This window comes from Staurois parvus, unplaced genomic scaffold, assembly GCF_062004578.1.
Source record: "Staurois parvus isolate SC_StPar_1 unplaced genomic scaffold, SC_StPar_1.0 ptg000439l, whole genome shotgun sequence".
Lineage (NCBI taxonomy): Eukaryota > Metazoa > Chordata > Amphibia > Anura > Ranidae > Staurois > Staurois parvus.
In genome coordinates this window covers 1,701,356-1,725,656 of record NW_028318235.1, presented here as the reverse complement: position 1 = coordinate 1,725,656, position 24,301 = coordinate 1,701,356, and the positions used below count along the sequence as shown (strand labels likewise).

General features: G+C 47.2%; 1 protein-coding gene across 2 annotated transcripts in view; it reads right to left on the bottom strand.

Annotated features, from left to right (window-relative positions):
- LOC149454033 (uncharacterized) overlaps positions 1-23,744 on the bottom strand; it is a 65,319-nt gene extending 41,575 nt beyond the window's left edge. The window contains exons 1-3 of one of the 2 annotated variants that reach the window (XR_016314381.1): positions 23,227-23,744; positions 20,721-20,927; positions 17,691-17,872 (exon numbers count right to left, since the gene is read on the bottom strand). Coding sequence is in view for 1 of the 2 variants with exons in the window: in XM_089687864.1 (XP_089543990.1) it covers positions 20,928-22,136 (1,209 nt within the window). In the remaining variant the exon portion in view is untranslated. The other variant, XM_089687864.1, reaches the window with a different exon arrangement.
- Between the last annotated feature and the right edge of the window lie 557 nt (positions 23,745-24,301).

Here is a 24,301-nt window from a genome sequence, read left to right as displayed (position 1 = left end):
CATACAGGGACCCATGACAGACTCTGGACCTGGCAGCAGCATGAGGAAGCGGTATATAGGGGCCTATGGCAGATTAGGGGCCTGGCAGCAGCAATGGGAGGCCCATAATCTGCCAGCACCCTATGTCAAAAAATTCTACACAGCAGCAGTGTGTGAGGAGACCTGAAAGTGGCACATGGCAGAGTGTGGCGATGGAGACAGCAGCAATGGGAGGCCGTACAGGGACCCATGACAGACTCTGGACCTGGCAGCAGCATGAGGAGGCGGTATATAGGGGCCCATGGCAGATTAGGGGCCTGGCAGCAGCAATGGGAGGCCCGTAATCTGCCAGCACCCTATGTCAAAAAATTCTACACACCAGCAGTGTGAGGAGACCTGAAAGTGGCACATGGCAGAGTGTGGCGATGGAGACAGCAGCAATGGGAGGCCGTACAGGGACCCATGAGAGACTCTGGACCTGGCAGCAGCATGAGGAGGCGGTATATAGGGGCCTATGGCAGATTAGGGGCCTGGCAGCAGCTATGGGAGGCCCATAATCTGCCAGCACCCTATGTCAAAAAATTCTACACAGCAGCAGTGTGTGAGGAGACCTGAAAGTGGCACATGGCAGAGTGTGGCGATGGAGACAGCAGCAATGGGAGGCCGTACAGGGACCCATGACAGACTCTGGACCTGGCAGCAGCATGAGGAGGCGGTATATAGGGGCCTATGGCAGATTAGGGGCCTGGCAGCAGCTATGGGAGGCCCATAATCTGCCAGCACCCTATGTCAAAAAATTCAACACACCAGCAGTGTGAGGAGACCTGAAAGTGGCACATGGCATGAGAGATTCTGGACCTGGCAGCAGCATGAGGAGGCGGTATATAGGGGCCTATGGCAGATTAGGGGCCTGGCAGCAGCTATAGGAGGCCCATAATCTGCCAGCACCCTATGTCAAAAAATTCTACACACCAGCAGTGTGTGAGGAGACCTGAAAGTGGCACATGGCAGAGTGTGGCGATGGAGACAGCAGCAATGGGAGGCCGTACAGGGACCCATGAGAGACTCTGGACCTAGCAGCAGCATGAGGAGGCGGTATATAGGGGCCTATGGCAGATTAGGGGCCTGGCAGCAGCTATGGGAGGCCCGTAATCTGCCAGCACCCTATGTCAAAAAATTCTACACACCAGCAGTGTGTGAGGAGACCTGAAAGTGGCACATGGCAGAGTGTGGCGATGGAGACAGCAGCAATGGGAGGCCGTACAGGGACCCATGAGAGACTCTGGACCTGGCAGCAGCATGAGGAAGCGGTATATAGGGGCCTATGGCAGATTAGGGGCCTGGCAGCAGCTATAGGAGGCCCATAATCTGCCAGCACCCTATGTCAAAAAATTCTACACACCAGCAGTGTGTGAGGAGACCTGAAAGTGGCACATGGCAGAGTGTGGCGATGGAGACAGCAGCAATGGGAGGCCGTACAGGGACCCATGAGAGACTCTGGACCTGGCAGCAGCATGAGGAGGCGGTATATAGGGGCCTATGGCAGATTAGGGGCCTGGCAGCAGCTATGGGAGGCCCATAATCTGCCAGCACCCTATGTCAAAAAATTCAACACACCAGCAGTGTGAGGAGACCTGAAAGTGGCACATGGCATGAGAGACTCTGGACCTGGCAGCAGCATGAGGAGGCGGTATATAGGGGCCTATGGCAGATTAGGGGCCTGGCAGCAGCTATAGGAGGCCCATAATCTGCCAGCACCCTATGTCAAAAAATTCTACACACCAGCAGTGTGTGAGGAGACCTGAAAGTGGCACATGGCAGAGTGTGGCGATGGAGACAGCAGCAATGGGAGGCCGTACAGGGACCCATAACAGACTCTGGACCTGGCAGCAGCATGAGGAAGCGGTATATAGGGGCCTATGGCAGATTAGGGGCCTGGCAGCAGCAATGGGAGGCCCATAATCTGCCAGCACCCTATGTCAAAAAATTCTACACACCAGCAGTGTGTGAGGAGACCTGAAAGTGGCACATGGCAGAGTGTGGCGATGGAGACAGCAGCAATGGGAGGCCGTACAGGGACCCATGAGAGACTCTGGACCTGGCAGCAGCATGAGGAGGCGGTATATAGGGGCCTATGGCAGATTAGGGGCCTGGCAGCAGCTATGGGAGGCCCATAATCTGCCAGCACCCTATGTCAAAAAATTCAACACACCAGCAGTGTGAGGAGACCTGAAAGTGGCACATGGCATGAGAGACTCTGGACCTGGCAGCAGCATGAGGAAGCGGTATATAGGGGCCTATGGCAGATTAGGGGCCTGGCAGCAGCAATGGGAGGCCCATAATCTGCCAGCACCCTATGTCAAAAAATTCTACACAGCAGCAGTGTGAGGAGACCTGAAAGTGGCACATGGCAGAGTGTGGCGATGGAGACAGCAGCAATGGGAGGCCGTACAGGGACCCATGAGAGACTCTGGACCTGGCAGCAGCATGAGGAGGCGGTATATAGGGGCCTATGGCAGATTAGGGGCCTGGCAGCAGCTATGGGAGGCCCGTAATCTGCCAGCACCCTATGTCAAAAAATTCTACACACCAGCAGTGTGTGAGGAGACCTGAAAGTGGCACATGGCAGAGTGTGGCGATGGAGACAGCAGCAATGGGAGGCCGTACAGGGACCCATGAGAGACTCTGGACCTGGCAGCAGCATGAGGAAGCGGTATATAGGGGCCTATGGCAGATTAGGGGCCTGGCAGCAGCTATGGGAGGCCCGTAATCTGCCAGCACCCTATGTCAAAAAATTCTACACACCAACAGTGTGTGAGGAGACCTGAAAGTGGCACATGGCAGAGTGTGGCGATGGAGACAGCAGCAATGGGAGGCCGTACAGGGACCCATGAGAGACTCTGGACCTGGCAGCAGCATGAGGAAGCGGTATATAGGGGCCTATGGCAGATTAGGGGCCTGGCAGCAGCAATGGAAGGCCCATAATCTGCCAGCACCCTATGTCAAAAAATTCTACACACCAGCAGTGTGTGAGGAGACCTGAAAGTGGCACATGGCAGAGTGTGGCGATGGAGACAGCAGCAATGGGAGGCCGTACAGGGACCCATGAGAGACTCTGGACCTGGCAGCAGCATGAGGAGGCGGTATATAGGGGCCTATGGCAGATTAGGGGCCTGGCAGCAGCTATGGGAGGCCCATAATCTGCCAGCACCCTATGTCAAAAAATTCAACACACCAGCAGTGTGAGGAGACCTGAAAGTGGCACATGGCATGAGAGACTCTGGACCTGGCAGCAGCATGAGGAAGCGGTATATAGGGGCCTATGGCAGATTAGGGGCCTGGCAGCAGCAATGGGAGGCCCATAATCTGCCAGCACCCTATGTCAAAAAATTCTACACAGCAGCAGTGTGAGGAGACCTGAAAGTGGCACATGGCAGAGTGTGGCGATGGAGACAGCAGCAATGGGAGGCCGTACAGGGACCCATGACAGACTCTGGACCTGGCAGCAGCATGAGGAAGCGGTATATAGGGGCCTATGGCAGATTAGGGGCCTGGCAGCAGCAATGGGAGGCCCATAATCTGCCAGCACCCTATGTCAAAAAATTCTACACACCAGCAGTGTGTGAGGAGACCTGAAAGTGGCACATGGCAGAGTGTGGCGATGGAGACAGCAGCAATGGGAGGCCGTACAGGGACCCATGAGAGACTCTGGACCTGGCAGCAGCATGAGGAGGCGGTATATAGGGGCCTATGGCAGATTAGGGGCCTGGCAGCAGCTATGGGAGGCCCATAATCTGCCAGCACCCTATGTCAAAAAATTCAACACACCAGCAGTGTGAGGAGACCTGAAAGTGGCACATGGCATGAGAGACTCTGGACCTGGCAGCAGCATGAGGAAGCGGTATATAGGGGCCTATGGCAGATTAGGGGCCTGGCAGCAGCAATGGGAGGCCCATAATCTGCCAGCACCCTATGTCAAAAAATTCTACACAGCAGCAGTGTGAGGAGACCTGAAAGTGGCACATGGCAGAGTGTGGCGATGGAGACAGCAGCAATGGGAGGCCGTACAGGGACCCATGAGAGACTCTGGACCTGGCAGCAGCATGAGGAGGCGGTATATAGGGGCCTATGGCAGATTAGGGGCCTGGCAGCAGCTATGGGAGGCCCGTAATCTGCCAGCACCCTATGTCAAAAAATTCTACACACCAGCAGTGTGTGAGGAGACCTGAAAGTGGCACATGGCAGAGTGTGGCGATGGAGACAGCAGCAATGGGAGGCCGTACAGGGACCCATGAGAGACTCTGGACCTGGCAGCAGCATGAGGAAGCGGTATATAGGGGCCTATGGCAGATTAGGGGCCTGGCAGCAGCTATGGGAGGCCCGTAATCTGCCAGCACCCTATGTCAAAAAATTCTACACACCAGCAGTGTGTGAGGAGACCTGAAAGTGGCACATGGCAGAGTGTGGCGATGGAGACAGCAGCAATGGGAGGCCGTACAGGGACCCATGAGAGACTCTGGACCTGGCAGCAGCATGAGGAAGCGGTATATAGGGGCCTATGGCAGATTAGGGGCCTGGCAGCAGCTATGGGAGGCCCATAATCTGCCAGCACCCTATGTCAAAAAATTCTACACACCAGCAGTGTGTGAGGAGACCTCAAAGTGGCACATGTTTGAGGCATGATTCATGGCGGATTTAGTCAGTTGTGTCAGGAACTGGTGGTTTGAAATCCAGACTAATCCACGCCTGATTCATTTTCACAAACGTGAGTCTCTCCACACTTTGGGTGGACAGTTGTGTCCTCCGCGGAGTTACAATACCTCCTGCCGCACTAAACACGCGCTCCGATGCCACGCTACTGGCCGGGCATGACAGCCTTTCAAGGGCAAATTCAGCTAGTTGGGGCCAAAGGTCAAGTTTCGTTGCCCAGTAGTCAAGGGGATTGTCTACCTCGGTTGGCAGGGTGCTGTCCAAGTAGGCCCAAGCCTGTTGTTTGAGGTCCTGCTCCAGGTCCACCTGATGCTGCTGCTGCTGCTGCGGCTGGTTAGTAGTTTCCTCACTGCGCTGGTGAAGAAAGCTACTCATCATCGACTGCAGACTGAGGCAGCTGCTGCTGGTGGAGCTGCCACTGCTCCTACCACCCCACCCCTCCCCTGCTGCCATGGCAGCGGAACGCGAGCGCACAGGGCCCACAGTGTCTGAGGATGGACGTTGGTGCACAAAGGCAGAGACCAACTGACTACATAGGTGGTTTTTATAGTACGTTATTTTGGCCTCCCTCTTAGCAGGTGTGAAAAAGGCCACCATTTTGGAACGGTAGCGAGGGTCCAACAAGGTGGACAGCCAAAAGTCATCCCTCTGTCTGATGGTTATTATTCGGCTGTCGCTACGCAAGCAACCGAGCATGCTATGGGCCATTTGTGCCAAGGAATGCGAGGGACTCCCTGCCTCCATCTCCACAGCATACTGCCACGGTGCGTCTGGGTCCTCTGTCTCCTCCTCCTCCTCCTCTACCAGATGCTCCTGCTCCTCCACTCCTGTCCGCTGAGTGGAAAAACCACCCATTTCACTCAATAATTCCTGAGCACAAATGTCCTCCTCTACCTCCTCCTCTTCTTCCTGTCCTGCCCCCACAGGGGTCATGTGGCGTTGAGATCTGTGCGCCACGTCTACCGCACCCTGACCAGCCATTGTTAACAGCATTTGTTCAAGGACGTGCAACAGAGGAATGACGTCGTTCATCCCATAGTCCTGCCGACTCACGAATAGCGTGGCCTCCTCAAAGGGCCTGAGCAAGCGGCAGGTGTCACGCATGAGCTGCCAATGGCTGACATCGAAGTTACACAGGGGAGTACCTTTATCCGCTTGTAACATCAGGAAATCGGTGATGGCCTTTCGCTGTTCGTAAAGGCGGTCTAACATGTGTAGGGTTGAATTCCACCTTGTTGCAACGTCGCAGATCAGGCGATGCTGTGGAATTCCGTTCTGCCGCTGCAGCTCAAGGAGGGTGTGCTTTGCGGTGTAGGAATGGCTGAAATGCATGCAAAGTTTACGTGACATTTTAAGGATGTCTTGCAGTGGGATGGTGGATTTTAAGAACCGCTTGACAACCAGATTGAACACGTGAGCCATGCATGGCGCATGGCACAACCTTCCTTGACGCAGAGCAGAAACCATGTTCTTTCCGTTGTCGGTCAACATGGTTCCGATTTTCAATTTGCGCGGAGACAGCCATCTGTCGATTTCTCTGTTCATTACACTCAGAAGTTCCTCCCCTGTGTGACTACGTTCGCCAAGGCATACCAGGTGCAGAACAGCGTGACACCGTTGCGCCCTGCACATGTGATATGCCGGTCGGGTAATGGGACTTGGCACGGGGGTGGCGGCTGAGGACACGGCGGAAGAAGAGGTGGTAGAGGCGGACATCTTTGCCGGACCAAGGACGTGCAAACGTGGAGGCAAAAGCGGCGTGACCTGTCCAAGTTGCTGGTGCGGCTGTGACGGCACCACGTTCACCCAGTGGGCCGTAAATGACATGTACTGTCCCTGACCATAGTTACAGCTCCACACGTCGGCGCTGCCGTGCACTTTGGCAGAGACCGACATGCTCAAAGACTGGCCCACCATGTCTTCTACATGTGAATGCAGGGCTGGCACTGCCTTTTTGGCGAAGAAATGACGGCTTGGCACTCTCCACCGCGGCGCGGCACAAGCCATCATTTCTCTGAAAGGTGCTGAGTCCACCACTTGGAAAGGGAGGGACTGCAGCACCAGCAACTTGGACAGGAGGACGTTCAGCTTTTGCACCGTCGGGTGCGTGCTCGCAAACTGTTGTCTCTTGGAAACGGATTCCAAGAAAGACTGCTGACGGAATCCGTGAAGAGGAGTAGCAGGAGAAGGAGCATCTGAACGAGCGGAAGATGCCAACGAGCGACAACTCCCCTCAGCAGAGGTGTTGGAGCCTTGACTGGCTGATGGAGGGCGATTGACGTCGGGTGACGGAGCAAGTAACGGAGCGGGTGATGGAGCGGGGGCTGGGGCGGGCAGAACCGCCGTATCTTTATCACGGTTTTCCCAGGCCACCAAATGGCGACGCTGCATATGCTGCCGCAACGCTGTAGTCCCAACATGGGCCCCCTGGCCACGCTTGACTTTCTGGCCACATAGTCGACATACGGCTACGTTTACTTCCTCGGGCGGCTTGACGAAAAATTGCCACACCGCCGAGTAGGAAACTTTGCCCCCGATACTCCTCACTGGCTGACTGCTGCTTCCTCCGTGCACACCGGCACCACTACTGGCCGTGGTGGTAGGCTGCAGTGGAGCTGGTGCTCTACTCCGTGGACGTTTGGCTCCACTGACACTGCTGCGACCCTGCTGCTGTCTCCTGGGCAACCCACCGACTGTTTTGCTCGCTGCCAAGCTGCCACCCTCTTCTCCTGATGATGCGGAAGAAATTGCCTGATGACGACGAGGCTGCCAAGTGCGATCAACCTCATCATCATCAAGTAGGGTCTCCGCCTCACTACTAGCCCCCTCGGCTGCGTCTGGGTCAGGAGACAGACCTGTCTCTAGACCGGCTACCGAGCCACTCTCCTCGCCACTACTTCTTCGCCTGGCTGCTGAAAAGGCGGATGTCTCCCCCCGTTCCTGACCGCCCTCTGTTAGCTCTTCCTCACTGTACAGTGGGGCTGAGCCCACAGCATGCGATACTTCGCTTGGTGAGGGAACACCAAAGGACAGGGGCAGGTAGAGGACACGTGATTTCAGTGGGCTTGGTCCCGGGCCATGCCAACTAACGGTTGTGTCTGACGTACCCACCGACCGTTGGCTGTAGGTGTCAGAGGTGACCTGGGAAGAGGAAGACGACCGAGCCAACCAATCGACGACGGCAGGGTTGTCGGTGGAGACACGACCGCTGGATGACACCGGGAGCACTGGCCTCTGGCTGCGAATAGTGCTGCCTCGACCCCTTCCTCTGCTGCCACGTCTGCTCGCTCCTAAAACATTGCCTCCTCTGCCACTCCTCTGCATGTTGTCTGACATACTCTTTAATTAAACGATTATGTGTCCCTGAGTAACAATTCTGTGTCCCTGAGTAACAATTCTGTGTCTGTGCGAGTAACAATTCTGTGGCCCTAAGTAACAGTTCTGTGGCCCTCAGTAACAATTCTGTGTCCCTGATTAACGTTTCTGTGGCCCCAAGTAACAGTTCTGTGGCCCTCAGTAACAATTCTGTGTCTGTGCGAGTAACAATTCTGTGTCTGTGCGAGTAACAATTCTGTGGCCCTAAGTAAAGTTTCTGTGGCCCTAAGTAACAATTCTCTGGCACTCAGTAACAATTCTGTCTGTCCCTGAGTAACAATTCTCTGGCCCTAAGTAAAGTTTCTGGGGCCCTGAGTAACAATTATCTGGCACTCAGTAACAATTCTGTCTGTCCCTGAGTAACAATTCTCTGGCACTCAGTAACAATTCTGTCTGTCCCTGAGTAAAAATTCTCTGGCCCTAAGTAAAGTTTCTGTGGCCCTGAGTAACAATTCTCTGGCACTCGGTAACAATTCTGTCTGTCCCTGAGTAACAATTCTCTGGCACTCAGTAACAATTCTGTCTGTCCCTGAGTAAAAATTCTGTGGCCCTAATTAAAGTTTCTGTGGCCCTAAGTAACAATTCTCTGGCACTCAGTAACAATTCTGTCTGTCCCTGAGTAACAATTCTCTGGCACTCGGTAACAATTCTGTCTGTCCCTGAGTAACAATTCTCTGGCACTCAGTAACAATTCTGTCTGTCCCTGAGTAAAAATTCTGTGGCCCTAATTAAAGTTTCTGTGGCCCTAAGTAACAATTCTCTGGCACTCAGTAACAATTCTGTCTGTCCCTGAGTAACAATTCTCTGGCACTCCGTAACAATTCTGTCTGTCCCTGAGTAACAATTCTCTGGCACTCAGTAACAATTCTGTCTGTCCCTGAGTAACAATTCTCTGGCACTCAGTAACAATTCTGTCTGTCCCTGAGTAACAATTCTCTGGCACTCCGTAACAATTCTGTCTGTCCCTGAGTAACAATTCTCTGGCACTCAGTAACAATTCTGTCTGTCCCTGAGTAAAAATTCTGTGGCCCTAAGTAAAGTTTCTGTGGCCCTGAGTAACAATTCTCTGGCACTCCGTAACAATTCTGTCTGTCCCTGAGTAACAATTCTCTGGCACTCAGTAACAATTCTGTCTGTCCCTGAGTAAAAATTCTGTGGCCCTAATTAAAGTTTCTGTGGCCCTAAGTAACAATTCTCTGGCACTCAGTAACAATTCTGTCTGTCCCTGAGTAACAATTCTCTGGCACTCCGTAACAATTCTGTCTGTCCCTGAGTAACAATTCTCTGGCACTCAGTAACAATTCTGTCTGTCCCCGAGTAAAAATTCTGTGGCCCTAATTAAAGTTTCTGTGGCCCTAAGTAACAATTCTCTGGCACTCAGTAACAATTCTGTCTGTCCCTGAGTAACAATTCTCTGGCACTCCGTAACAATTCTGTCTGTCCCTGAGTAACAATTCTCTGGCACTCCGTAACAATTCTGTCTGTCCCTGAGTATGAATTCCGTGGCCCTAACTAGCGTTTCTTTGTCCCTAAGTAAAGTTTCTGTGGCCCTCAGTAACAGTTCTGTGTCTGTGCGAGTAACAATTCTGTGTCTGTGCGAGTAACAATTCTGTGGCCCTAAGTAAAGTTTCTGTGGCCCTAAGTAACAATTCTCTGGCACTCCGTAACAATTCTGTCTGTCCCTGAGTAACAATTCTCTGGCACTCAGTAACAATTCTGTCTGTCCCTGAGTAAAAATTCTGTGGCCCTAAGTAAAGTTTCTGTGGCCCAGAGTAACAATTCTCTAGCACTCCGTAACAATTCTGTCTGTCCCTGAGTATGAATTCTGTGGCCCTAACTAGCGTTTCTTTGTCCCTAAGTAACAGTTCTGTGGCCCTGAGTAACAATTCTGTGTCTGTGCGAGTAACAATTCTGTGGCCCTAAGTAACAGTTCTGTGGCCCTCAGTAACAGTTCTGTGTCTGTGCGAGTAACAATTCTGTGTCTGTGCGAGTAACAATTCTGTGGCCCTAAGTAACAGTTCTGTGGCCTTCAGTAACAATTCTGTGTCTGTGCGAGTAACAATTCTGTGTCTGTGCGAGTAACAATTCTGTGGCCCTAAGTAAAGTTTCTGTGGCCCTAAGTAACAATTCTCTGGCACTCAGTAACAATTCTGTCTGTCCCTGAGTAACAATTCTCTGGCACTCAGTAACAATTCTGTCTGTCCCTGAGTAAAAATTCTGTGGCCCTAAGTAAAGTTTCTGTGGCCCAGAGTAACAATTCTCTGGCACTCAGTAACAATTCTGTCTGTCCCTGAGTAAAAATTCTGTGGCCCTAAGTAAAGTTTCTGTGGCCCTAAGTAACAATTCTCTGGCACTCAGTAACAATTCTGTCTGTCCCTGAGTAACAATTCTCTGGCACTGAGTAACAATTCTGTCTGTCCCTGAGTAAAAATTCTGTGGCCCTAATTAAAGTTTCTGTGGCCCTAAGTAACAATTCTCTGGCACTCAGTAACAATTCTGTCTGTCCCTGAGTAACAATTCTCTGGCACTCAGTAACAATTCTGTCTGTCCCTGAGTAACAATTCTGTGGCCCTAATAACGTTTCTGTGGCCCTAAGTAACAATTCTCTGGCACTGAGTAACAATTCTGTCTGTCCCTGATTATGAATTCTGTGGCCCTAACTAGCGTTTCTTTGTCCCTAAATAACGATTCTGTGGCCCTCATTAACAAGTCTGTGTCCCTGAGTAATGGTTCTCTGTCCCTAAGTAACTTTTCTCTGTCCCCAATTATCGTTTCTGTGGCCCTAACTCTGTCCCTGTCCCTAGTACAGAGCGGTCTGCCTCTGTTCAATAACTGCAGGCAAATGAAGAATTCCAAAATGGCCGCTATTTATAGCTCGACCATTACACAGTGCTGGCTGGCTGGCTGCTGATAGGCTGATGCGATCACATGTAGTTGAGGAATGCATTATGGGTCAGCGCGCCTTGTCTGCGCGCCTTCCCAGACATCCCCGCTCCGTCGCCGCACATGTCAGCCGCCATTTTCTGAAAAATTTCGATTCGCGCGTCCGAATTAGGCTATTTTTCGGATTCGGCACGAATCGAAATTTTTCCGATATTCGACTCGAATTCCACTTCGGATACTTCGATTCGCTCATCTCTAATCAAAACGTTCAGCTAACCCTGCTGTCACTAAAAATGTTCACGACTAGGACATACTCCTGATAGTTTTCAGAATATGACCATTTGTTTGAAACTCACCCCTCCCATTGACTTTCATTGAAACTTCACTCACAGCCACCTGAAATGTTAAGGGACATTTTTAAACTGCGACTGTGCCTTAAATTTTAATATTGCAGAGACATACTATATATCAAAATTTAGGTCTGTTTCTTGTGATTGTCACAATATAAACCTTTTTACGGTAGCATTTATACTTTTAAAACTACAAGCGTTTGAAGATGGCAATCGCCAGTGAATTTGGCAAGTTTGACCAGTGTGTTTAGAACAGAGCTTCTCACACACCTGTGACTGACTGAGTCACAGGTGCAACCAAAGGTCACTCAAGAGGCAGCTGAATCACATAAGAGTGAGAAGTGAGAAAGCTACAGTGTGGAAGGCAAAATCAGAACATGATTTGTAAACTGCCATCACTCTGTCATTTTCAAGCCCACCTACACATATCTTATATCAAAACGTTCAGCTAACCCTGCTGTCACTAAAAATGTTCACGAATGCCAGTAGTGTACCGCGCTCCAATATATTCTACCTTATGTGATATAATGAATTCATAAGTGTACCACCGATAATCAAATAATTACATCAATTAATTATACTTAAATATATGATTTGTGTAAATATATAAAATAAATTAATTTATCAATGTGAAAAAACAAAAACTATGAATGAAAAATATAAATTAAAAAAAAAAATATTTGCAGTGGGAATGACAGTTCCTTCTGTATAAATGAGATGGTGTTATGATTCAGTCTGGATAAAAATAAAAATAAAATAAAAATAAAATTAAAAATAAACATAAACATAAAATAAAAATAAAATGAAAATAAAAATTAAAATAAAATTAAAAAAAATTAAAATAAAAATAAAATTAAATTTAAAAAAAAAAAATAAACTTAAAAAAAAAAATAAAATAAACATAAACATAAAAAAAATAAAAATAAAAATAAAATTAAAATTAAAAATAAAAATAAATAATTGATATCCCGGATAAGACACTATGTTTCTTTTCCCTTCTCTGTATGTTCCATATATGGAGGACTAAGCCAAGCAGCCAGTGGAGAAAGTCTCACTGAGAAGGCTGTGCTGAGGAGAGAGGAGAGAGAGGTTCACGCAGTGGACACAGACTCATCACACTATCCAGACTGAATAATAACACCATCTCATTTATACAGAAGGAACTGTCATTCCCACTGCAAATATTTTTTATTTTTTATTTATATCTTTCATTCATAGTTTTTGTTTTTTCACATTGATAAATTAATTTATTTTATATATTTACACAAATCATATATTTAAGTATAATTAATTGATGTAATTATTTGATTATCGGTGGTACACTTATGAATTCATTATATCACATAAGGTAGAATATATTGGAGCGCGGTACACTACTGGCATTTATGATTAATATTTATACACCTAGAGAGGGTGCGATTAGTACCTGGTGATCTAATATTTAATTAATACTAATTTTAGCACGCAATTAATTAATTCGTAATTAATTTGTAATATTTTATTATTTATATATTTTTCACATATATTTTTTTATATTTCTTAAGTATGATATCAATTAACAATAGAGTTTATATATAGAAAGAAAACTCCTAGTGGCTCACAAGTAAATATCCAACTTTTTATAAAAATGTTCACGGCTAGGACATACTCCTGACAGTTTTCACAATATGACCATTTGTTTGCACCTCACCCCTCCCATTGACTTTCATTGAAACTCCACTCTAGATACCTGAAATTTTAAGGGACTTTTTGTAAACTGCGACTGTGCCTTCATTTTTTATCTTTCAAGCTCTTCGCAGTAGCATTTATACTTTTAAAACTACAAGCATTTGAAGATGGCAATCGCCAGTGAATTTGGCAAGTTTAAAAAGCGTGTTTAGAGCAGAGCTGCTGACATTCCTCACTGAGTGAGTTGCTATAGCAACCAAACATGACTCACACGCAGCTGAGTCACACAGGCTGGACTGTGAGCTCCAAAATACAAGCTAAAATCCATTTCTCCCTCTGTCAGGCTTGCAATGTGCACTGCTTACATTTCATGAATCATTTGGTAAGGGTTACTTGCAAGAACACTTTACACAATTTCCCCAGAAATTGTAGATTTTTTAGTTCTTATTATTATAGCCATATTTACCACCCTAACTCCTCCCACAGTTTTACACTACAAAGACAAGTAATATATCAAAACGTGCAGATTTTTCCCGATTGGCGTGCTATTACTTTGTGGAACGTTTCGCCGAATCGTTCACAAAATATCGCCGTTTTTGTGGTGAAATTTGTCCCATAGGAATGAATGGCGCAACTAGAGTGGGAACTGACAAAGCTACAGTGTGGAAGGAAAAATCAGAACATGATTTGTAAACTGCTACTCACGCCGCCCATTGACATTCATTGAAACCTCACTCTAGCCACCTCAAATTTGAAGGGCAATTTCTATACTGCGACTGTGCCTTCATTTTTAATATTTCAGAGACCTACTATGCATCAAAATGTAGGTCTGAGTCTTGTGATTCTCACAATATAAAGCTCTTCGGTGTAGGATTTATAATTTTTAAATTACAACTGTTTGAAAATGGCAACCGCCAGTGAAGTGAGCAAGTTGGAGCAGTTTGTTTTTAACCGCTCTACTCTGCCCTTGCTGTAGAGTGAGTTGCCATAGGAACCCAGGTGTGTGAGCAGCCAGCAGATGACAAAAGCTAGAGTGTGAGCTGAAAAATCAGGACATGATTTCTAAACTGCCATCACTCCCTCATTTACAAGCCCACCTACACAAATCTTATATCAAAACGTTCAGGAGTACTGTACAGTTATTACAGCTATCATGATCCTGTGTATTGTGTTTTGAGCAGTGGTTGTGAACACGCTTAGAGCCTGCATAAAGGGGGCATGAGCATTGCCAGGAAACAGTGGTTGTGAATACTGATTATCATCAAACAGCACACCTTCACCTCCATTCTACGTCAAGATGCTGAGACCCCCCAAATGCATGTGGTCATACCTTCATCTGCTAGGCTTGATAATGCTGTTAATGTTTTTATAAATGTATGTTTTAATGTAACTGTGAAGCACTTTGGGCAACAACATTGCAATTAAATGTACTATATAAATAAATAAAAGTTGAAATGCATTTCTCACTCTATCAAGCTTGCCATGTGCACTTTTTAAATTTGATCAATCAATTGGTTAGTGTAATGTTTACTATCTTTACTCACTCCAAACACTCCACACAGTTACTCTGCCCAGTCCAAACTTTTCACAGTTACTCCAGCCACTCCAACCACACAACAGTTACTCCGGCCACTCCAACCACACAACAGTTACTCCGGCCACTCCAACCACACAACAGTTACTCCGGCCACTCCAACCACACAACAGTTACTCCGGCCACTCCAACCACACAACAGTTACTCCGGCCACTCCAACCACACAACAGTTACTCCGGCCACTCCAACCACACAACAGTTACTCCGGCCACTCCAACCACACAACAGTTACTCCAGCCACTCCAATCACACAACAGTTACTCAAGCCACTCCAACCACACAACAGTTACTCAAGCCACTCCAACCACACAACAGTTACTCAAGCCACTCCACCCAGTTACTCCGCCCACTCCAGTTGTAGACTACTGGTGGAGGCAAGAACACTTCACACACTTTCCCCAGAAATTGTAGCTTTTCTAGTTAAGTGTTCTTGCAAGAACACTTATTGTTATCTCACAAATATATTCTTATTAATTGTTCTTGCAAGAACACTTATCTCACAAATATATTCTTATTATAGCTAAATTTGCCACGCTAACTCCTCCCACAGTTTTTACACTACAAAGACAAGTAATATATCAAAACGTGCGGATTGTTCCCGATCGGTTTTCTGTTACTTTGTGGAACGTTTTGCCAAATGGTTCACGAAATATCGCGGTTTTTGTGGTGAAATTTTCCCATAGGAATGAATGGAGCAACTAGAGTGGGAGCTGACAAAGCTAGAGTGTGGAAGGAAAAATCAGGACATGATTTCTAAACTGCCATCACTCCCTCATTTTCAAGCCCATCTACACATATCTTATATCAAAACGTTCAGCTATCCCTGCTGCCACGGCTAAGGCATAGTCCTGATAGTTTTCACAATATGACAATTTGTTTGCAACTCACGCCGCCCATTGACATTCATTGAATCTCCACTACCAGACACCTGAAATTTTAAGGGACATCTTTAAACTGCGACTGTTTAGTATTTCAGAGACATACTATGCATCAAAATGTAGGTCTGGGTCTTGTGATTCTCACAATATAAAGCTTTTCACTGTAGGATTTAGAGTTTTAAAACTACAACCGTTTGAAGATGGCAACCGCTAGTGAAGTCAGCAAGTTGGAGCAGTATGTTTATAACCTCTCCTCTGCTCTTGCTGTAGAGTGAGTTGCCATAGGAACCCAGGTGTGTGAGCAGGCAGCAGAGTGACGAAAGCTACTCCGCCCACTCCAGTTGTAGACTACTGCTGCAGGCAAGAACACTTCACACAATTTCCCCATAAATTGTAGATTTTTTAGTTATATTTGCTTTCCTCTTTATCTATCTGGCCTAGCATAAGATCAACAGAGGTCTTCAGACCTCTACTTTATCGCCCATATGCTAATGTTTTAAATCTCTTGGACACGTGACCCCAATCTTCTGCCTAGCATGGCTGGTGATGTCACCGCCCAGTTGTGGGGTGGCCGCTCCGTACCCAGTGTTTTACAGCGGCAGAATTTTGGCCCGATTGGCCCTTTGATGTTTGATTTTTATGTCTTTTCAGGCATGGCAACTAGCCCACCTGATCCATGGTTAATAGTGATTCCTTTAGTTGTAGGAGCTCTTAAAGCTCCAATTCTATTACTCTATGTTTCTTTTTTCTTGACAATTTTGGTACATGATGTTGCTTATGCACCGGTTTGTGGACGTCCCGACCCCCATTTTGGGGCTTGGATGCTCCATAAATTGATACTGGCGGATTTAGTCTTTTCTGATGTGGATCTGTATGTTCCACTATTTAGACAAACTATATGGGATACCTTTCAAATGTATACTATAATGCTGATAGATATGATCCTTGTTTACCATGGTAATTCAGTGTTTTTTACATAATGTCCAGGGTTTCAACACAACAAATAAATGCAAAACTGCCTTTCTTCAATATACACGCCTTGGGGCAAAAATTATTTTTATACAGGAAACCCATTTTGCAGCCACTAAACACCCGACATATTTTCATAGATCTTACAAACAGGAGTTCTACACCTTACACTCTACTAAAAGTAGAGGCATGGCCATTTTTTTACACAACTCATTTCCCTTCGAGGTTCAACAGGTCTATCGCGACCCTGAGAGCAGGTTTATCATTATTAAAGGCACCCTCTCGGGTTGTGAACTCACGATCACTAATGTCTATGCACCTAATTCGGCGCAGGCATAGTTTTTTTCCCGGCTGCCATCTTGGTACACCTGTTCCTATGTATTTTATTACCAATGCTTGTGTGGGTCTGCTGACCTGATTTTAAAGTATTCTTTTGAGTATTCATTAGACATGGACCTATTACACTATGAGAAGTCCTTTGATGAACTGGAGAAGAAGCCAGTAAAGTACGCTTACAGAGGAGCACTGGTTGGATTTCAGGTTGATATTAAAGTGCATTTGACCTATTTCCCCCATAGGTCAAAATGGGAGGTGAGCGTGCACACTAGCTGGTAGAGGATTTTTAAGGGTGATCACTTTTCAAATCACATGTGGAATACATGCTGATTTGAAGATTTTTCTACATTACAAATCTTGATTTTTACTACATTTACGGACATTTATCCACAGACTGTCACTGGGTTGAGGGCTCAGCTGGGAGTTAATTTAATATTTTCTTTTTCTTTTGTGTGCTTTCTTATATATATTATTATTTGTATTTATGCCTTGATATATATTACTCAGATTATCTATTTGCACATATGTTGAAGTTGCACATATTGATTTGTTCATATTTGGCATTGCCAAGCAGGGCGTCAATTCTTTTTGAATATTTTCATTCACTTGTGCTTGGTTATTTTAAAAGGTATGCACTTATATTACCTTAGTTAAGGGCTCTGTTAAGTGTTTACATTCTGCTTTATGGTTAGTGAGTAGCGGAGCACTATTTATTTATCCATTTATATGTTAGTGTTGTGGGAACGCAATTTGGTGTTTGCAGCAACTCAGTTTATCATATTAAGTTTGGCAGCGCAAAAGGATTTTTTCTTTATTAGATTTGTTAGTCCCTTCTGTAAAGTCCATCTAAATGTACTAGTCTATCTAAGGCCAACAAACCACAAAAGACAGACACCACACCAAGTCTGTGTAACACGGTCCAGTAACAGAGATGCTCTATCACGTACCTGGTTGAGGTCGAGCTGACGGGAGGGCTGCCTGTCCTGTTTCCCCTGGGAATGTTAACAGGGTATACCAGGGCTCAGTGTAGCACGGGTGCCTGCAGGGGATCTGGTTTAGGATGTCTTGTTAGCAGATGCGGAGTAGAAGAAGATCAGCTGGCAACAGGCAGGAAAACGGGATCCTGAAACTTTTGAAAAAAAAACAAAACGCATTTTTCTTTCTGTTATAAAATGTTGCAAATAAATAACATTTCTTCATAAATTTAGGTCAAAATGTATTCTGCTACATTTCTTTGGTGAAAATACCCCAAATTAGTGTATATTATTTAGTCTGTAGGAAAGTTATATATCTGACAATTGATCAACCCTGATATACTGACAGCCCATCTCATTTCTTGAGGCCCAAAAATGCCAGGATAGTACAAATACCCCCCAAATCACCCATTTTTGGAAAATAGACAGTTCAAGATATTTAGTAAGAGGCAAGATGAGTTTTTTTGGAGGTTGTAATTTTTTTGTTACAATTGTTTGGAAAATGTAGAAATTTAAAAAAAACAAAAAAAACAAAAAAAAAAAACACAATTTTTTTTTATTTTACAAATTGTCACCAGTCCAGTACAGCATTATTATATAACTGGTTAACTGGTGTGGCTGTGGTCAGAAACACGGACTGGTGACAGTATGTAAAACAAATTAAAATAATAAATTCATTTGTTTTTTGTTTTTCAAATTTTTCTATTTTTTATTACATTATTATTATTTTTTTCAACACACTGTGACCAAAGCAATAAAATGTTACCATAGTAACATTGCACTACTCTGGGCAAGTGATCAGTATTTCTTTTTTTTTTTTTAACACATTATGATTACCAATACCATTGTATTTCATTGATATTTGCAATCATTGTTACTGAATGAAACTGATTCATTCAGTCTTATGTTGTCATTAACTGTGATTAGGCAAAGCTCATCACATGATACAGATGGGCTATGATTGGCCCTGTCTGTATCATGTGACTGCTTTGAACAGTCACAGCTAAGAGCATAATTGTATACAATGGATGGCATGACAGGAAGCCATCCATTGTATACAATTGATATGTGATCTGCTGTGATTGGTCACAGCGGTCACATGACACTGGCAATGGGCCGGTGTAGCGATATGTCATTGGCTGTGTCCCGTGGACACAGCCGGTGACAGACCAGGCCGCTGCGCAGCCCTGTGGCCTCGTGTGCGGTTCGTTTTGATAGGGCGTCATATGACGTCCAGTCACAACGAGGAGTGTCCTGCCCGGCTGTCAATCTGCTATAGACCAGGTGGGAAGGTGTTAAAGAATTGAGCTCTGTCATTTCAAAGCCATTGTGTCAGGGATCCGGGTGTGACCAGAAATGTGTGGACTGACACAGGGAAGTAGCAGGCTTCAGGAACACAGGTGTAGTCAGGGCTGCAGAGGTGGAATGGTCAGGCGGGCCGTAAGGTACTGTCAGGCACCGCCCGGCGGGATCTCTAGTGACCCACAGAACAGGATTCCCCAGGGCACGGAGTCTAAGCCCCAGTCTGTCTTTTCACCAGAGCCCCTGATGGTGGGGATGGACTTGGCGCCGCACTGGGACCAGGTCGCGGCCCCTGAGTGCACCCAACTGTGGTAGAGGGGTCCGCCGAGGGTATGTACCGGGGGAAAGCCTGATGTGAAGGGGCTGGCAGGTTTGGACAGTAGTGACTGGATCCGTGCGGGATGGATGGATCGTCTGGGTAGCGTCAGGCAGGCCAGGTCAGCAACGTGCAGGCAGTGAGGTACCGGAGGAGCAGGCAGAGAATAGTCAGGGTCACAAGCCGGGTTCAGTAACTCACGGGCAACGTGGTACAGAGGATCAGGCAGAAGGATGGTCAGGCAAGCCAGGGGTTCAACAGGAGACGGTCAGCAGAGGTCAGGATCAAAGCAGGGTCAGCAACTAGGCAGGAACACAGGATACCAGGTACAGGGGCTCATGGGAAACATACACCAAGGCACTGACTGCAGGTCTGGCCATTCCTTAAATACACCTCCTGCAATCAGACCCAGGTGTTGGCTGACTGCAGGAATGAGCTTCTGGCTGCTGAGAGCACCCGCTGGTCAGCCCTGGTACTGCAGCCCACACGGCAGGTGAGTCCCACCACCAGTGCCGAGTCCATTCCTGACAATTACGGACTTTTTCTGACTTGCTCCAGTCGCAGGGTAAATCTTGGTAAAGTTTTACGTCTTTTATTTCTCTTTTATTTTATAGTGAATAGTCATTTGTGTGTCTTCTTGTATTTTTTGTATTTCTGTAACTTTTTATACTTTGTACATATTTTATGCACTGCCCACTTTCGGGAAATTAAATCTTAAAATTAGTTAGTGACTTCTGTGTATTTAAGCATGGGCTCATATCTTTGGAGAGATTAGATTGGATTAGAATGTATTGTATTTTAGTGCCTTTAAACGCTCGGTCAAGCTCATTGCCAATCTGTATGCAATTGCACTGCGTGTGGGCAGATTGCATGCAGATTGTAAAAGGTAACAGATCTGCCAGACGGAGATCTGTGTGTGTGTGGGGTGTCTCAGCAGACCGTTCTGTGGATAAACTGCTCGGTGGTGGCAGGCTATCTTCTGTGGTGTGTCTGGTGTGGGGGTGTGTGGACAGTGAAAGAGTGATTAACACCAGGGTTCTGGCTTGTAGGATAGCTGGAAATATTTTATTAGATAAAATCTTGTAACCAGCAACAAAATTTTCTTACAAAAAAGGTATAAAATACATATATACAAAATAAATAAATACAAAAAACCATACATCTGGTTATAAACAAAGAAAAACCCTATCTGGTTACAACATCCTCCTAAAACAAAAAATATCAAAAAAAAAAAAAACAAAAAACACCATACTACTAACAAACACACACACAGTAAAGGCCAAGAAACATAGATCTTCAGATGCACATAGCCTTTCTTCAAAAAGCTCTTGTCATCAAAATCTAAAGGAGTGAAAACACAGAGGAAAAAAGAACAGAATCCTCACCCAGAGTTCAACAGACCGCGGCTACAAACTGGATATTCCTCCACGCCTCTATCCAGGTCCTTCGCCGCTGCCTGTCTCTCTCAAGACCCCGAATTTTCCCAACCTCACCAAGGATGTCATACACCACCACCGAGACAGGAAGAATTTTCTGCCGAATGGAAACCTGACACCGTGCGTTCCAAGTGTAGTAACGGACCACTAGACAAACTAAAAAAAAAGAGTGTCAAAATCCACTTGTGTTTTGAAGGCCCCATATACCCACTCTGCATAAGACATGCAGTGCAGGAAGGGGATGTCTAGAGCCCTCCCCACCTCTTTGTACACCTCTATATTGAAAGGGCACTGAAGCAAGAAGTGGTCCATAGTCTCCACTTCACCCCCACACTCCATCCTCAGACAACCACGGTTGTCCAGAGAACGGCACTTCAAGTTCCCTCTCACATACAGCCTGCCATGGAACGCGAGCCAGGCCTGGTCCCTAAACTTTAAGGGAATCCTTTCCATATTTATCAATCTTAAGCCCTCCCGCAGACTATGGCCTGGGCAATCCTTTAAGGCCAGCGGTGCATGAAAGGCAGTGGCCACGACCCTCTCCCTGAGGAATTTCCCAGGAAGCGATCTGACCTCCTCCGCCGTCACACACCACCGCCTAAGTATTTTCAAGCTCTGGGCAACATAAGCCGGGAGCTTACCGTGCTTGACTCTCAGGCTTCTCACTCGCCCACTCTCCCAACAGCTCAGAAAGGGTCTAAACCAAGCCCGAAACAAACCTACCCATGAAGGCGGCTTCTCTTTCAGCATATTACCAAAATTATGTTTTACAAACATAACAGAGAAGAAAACGATCGGTTTGACCATCCCTAGGCCACCCTCCCGCCTGGACAGGTAGGTCACATTCCGCTTCACTAGGTTCAGTCTGTTCCCCCATAATAGCTGGAAGAAACAGCTGTAGACCCTCGTATAGAGAGACTCTGGCAAGAGACAAACGTAACTGACGTACAAAAAGACCGGAATCAGGTAGGTCCTGATCAGATCGACCCTTTCCCTTAAGGACAGCCGCCACCCCTTCCAGCATCTCACTTTACTCTCGGCATCAGACAACCTAGATTCCCAATTCGATTTACCATAATCATCAGGGCCAAATGTGATGCCTAACACTTTGATCTTTGGCTGGGGCTCCGGGAAGGTATCTGCAAGCGAGAAGTTCTCACCTTCCCTACCCATCCAGAAAATGTCACTTTTCTCACGATTGATCTTGGAGCCTGATGCCTCCGCATACTGTTCCATCTCCGAGACCACCTCCTGTGCCTCTTCAGTCCCAGAGATGAAAACAGACATGTCATCGGCATAGGCCATGACTCTCAAAAGGTGGCTCACCAGTAGCACCCACCGGCACCCCATCCAAAGCCCCGCCATCTAGCCTCCTAACGAAGGGGTCAATGGCAAAGGCATAGAGCAAGGGACTCAGCGGACACCCCTGGCGCACCCCAGAGCCAACCTCAAAGGGTCGCCCAATCCAACCATTGATCAACATGAAGCTCTCCGTCCCTCTGTACAATGTTTTCAACCAGCCAATAAACCTCCCTTCCAGGCCATACAGGTCAAGGAGATGCCAGAGGTACTTATGATCTACCCGATCAAAGGCCTTGGCCTGATCCAGCGCCAGCAAATACTTCCCACTGCCATCAGCCCTGCATCGCTCCAGAACCTCCCGGACAGCTAACACCGCTGTGAATGTACTTCTGCCCTGAACCGAGCAGTGCTGACGTTGTGAAAGTAACCCGTCTGCCACTGACGACAAGCGCCAGAAAAGGATCTTGGCCAGAATCTTCCTATCGACATTGAGAAGGCTGATGGGGCGCCAATTCTCAATCATCGAAGGGTCCTTACCTTTTGTCAACAAGATCACAGCCGATTTCCTCATGGAGGGAGGGAGTGAACCCTCATCCAGACAGCTATTAAAGACCTCCACAAGGCAGGGGGGCCAAGCTGGACTTAAAAGCCTTAAAGAATTCTGCTGTCAAACCATCTGGCCCAGGTGTCTTCTTAATGGCCAGACTATCTATGGCTTTGACAACCTCTTCAACTGTGATCTCGCTTGTCAAACTTGTGGGCAGAATGTTATTTTCCAGACCTGGTGTAGACTCCAAAAAGCTCGACATCCTTGCCTGGTCGAGGTGCTTCTCCCCCAGGAGATCTTCAAAGAATGCCCTTGAGACCTCCAAGATCCCTGACCTGGATTTCGTCAGAGATCCCGTACCATCTCTCAGACCGGTGACCGTCTTAATCGCTATACCTTGCTTGCAGTTCTGGTAAGGGTCAGGCGAATGGTACTTCCCATAATCCCTCTCCAGAACCAAGGAGGCATGCTGGTCATACTGATACTTCCTTAGGAGAAGCTTAACCTCCGAGATTGCCCCAGAATCTCCACCATCAGAGACAAGGCGATCGAGCCTCCTCCGCAGCTGTTGGTAGGCAACATACCTATCAAATAGTTTTTTCTTACCTAGGGCCTTGAAAAACCTGCCAATCCGCACTTTGGTAAGCTCCCACCACTCCGTTTTACTGCTGCAGAAATCCATGATTGTCTCCTGAGCTTGAAAAAAATCCTCAAAGGATCGTCTCACATCCTCATCATCCAGCAGAGTCGAATTCAATCTCCAGACACCCCTCCTCTTCAGTGGCGTATCTGAAACATTCAAAGACACAGTCAGCAAAAGGTGGTCGGAGAACTCCACCGCCTGACACACAGGTGCCGAGAAGGCCTTGCCATCCTACTCATAACGGATCAAAAACACATCTAAACTTTCCGCCCTCTGAAAGGATATATCATACTCCCCTGTGCCCGCCGAGGCTATAAAAGCAAAAATTTCCTGTGCTCTAAACCCCATTTCCATTAAGCGGTCAACCACTTCCCTTCTTATAGGGGGGGGAACCCTTTCCCTCCCATCTCAGTTGGACCACATTCCTCCTTTGTACACCCTTAAGGCTACGTTCACACTAGCCTTGTGTGCAGGCGGCAGAGAGGCGTTTGGGAAGCGTTTTTACCGCTTCCCAAACGCCTCTTCCGATTCTGCACATTACAGCACATGGTGCTGTTCTAACAGGAGCGTTTGCGTCGCGTCGCGGCAAAACGGACGCCTCTGGTCGAGTCAGGAGGCTTTGAAGCCTCCTATTCTCGTCTATGGTGCCGCTCCGCAAACGCCCGGCCAGCGTTTGCGGTGCGGTTGCGACACGGTTGCGGGGTGTTTGCGGAGCGGTAACACCACTCAAATGCATTATAGGCGTTTGTGGGGCGTTATTAACGCTCGGCAAACGCCTAGCAACCGCCGCTAAACCGCGCATGCGGCGTTTGCGGAGCGTTTGCCGAGCGTTAAAAACGCTCCGCAAACACCGGACCAACGCTTGCCAAGCGCTATAGGGGCGTTTGGCAAGCGTTGGCAAAACAGCCTAGTGTGAACGAGCCCTTACTCCACCACTCCTCTCAGATGACATTGCCACACTCCTTCCCCCTCTCACTGCAGCAGAGAAACTAAGCACCCTGCCACCCACAGGAGGGGGGGGAGGGGGGCTCACCACAT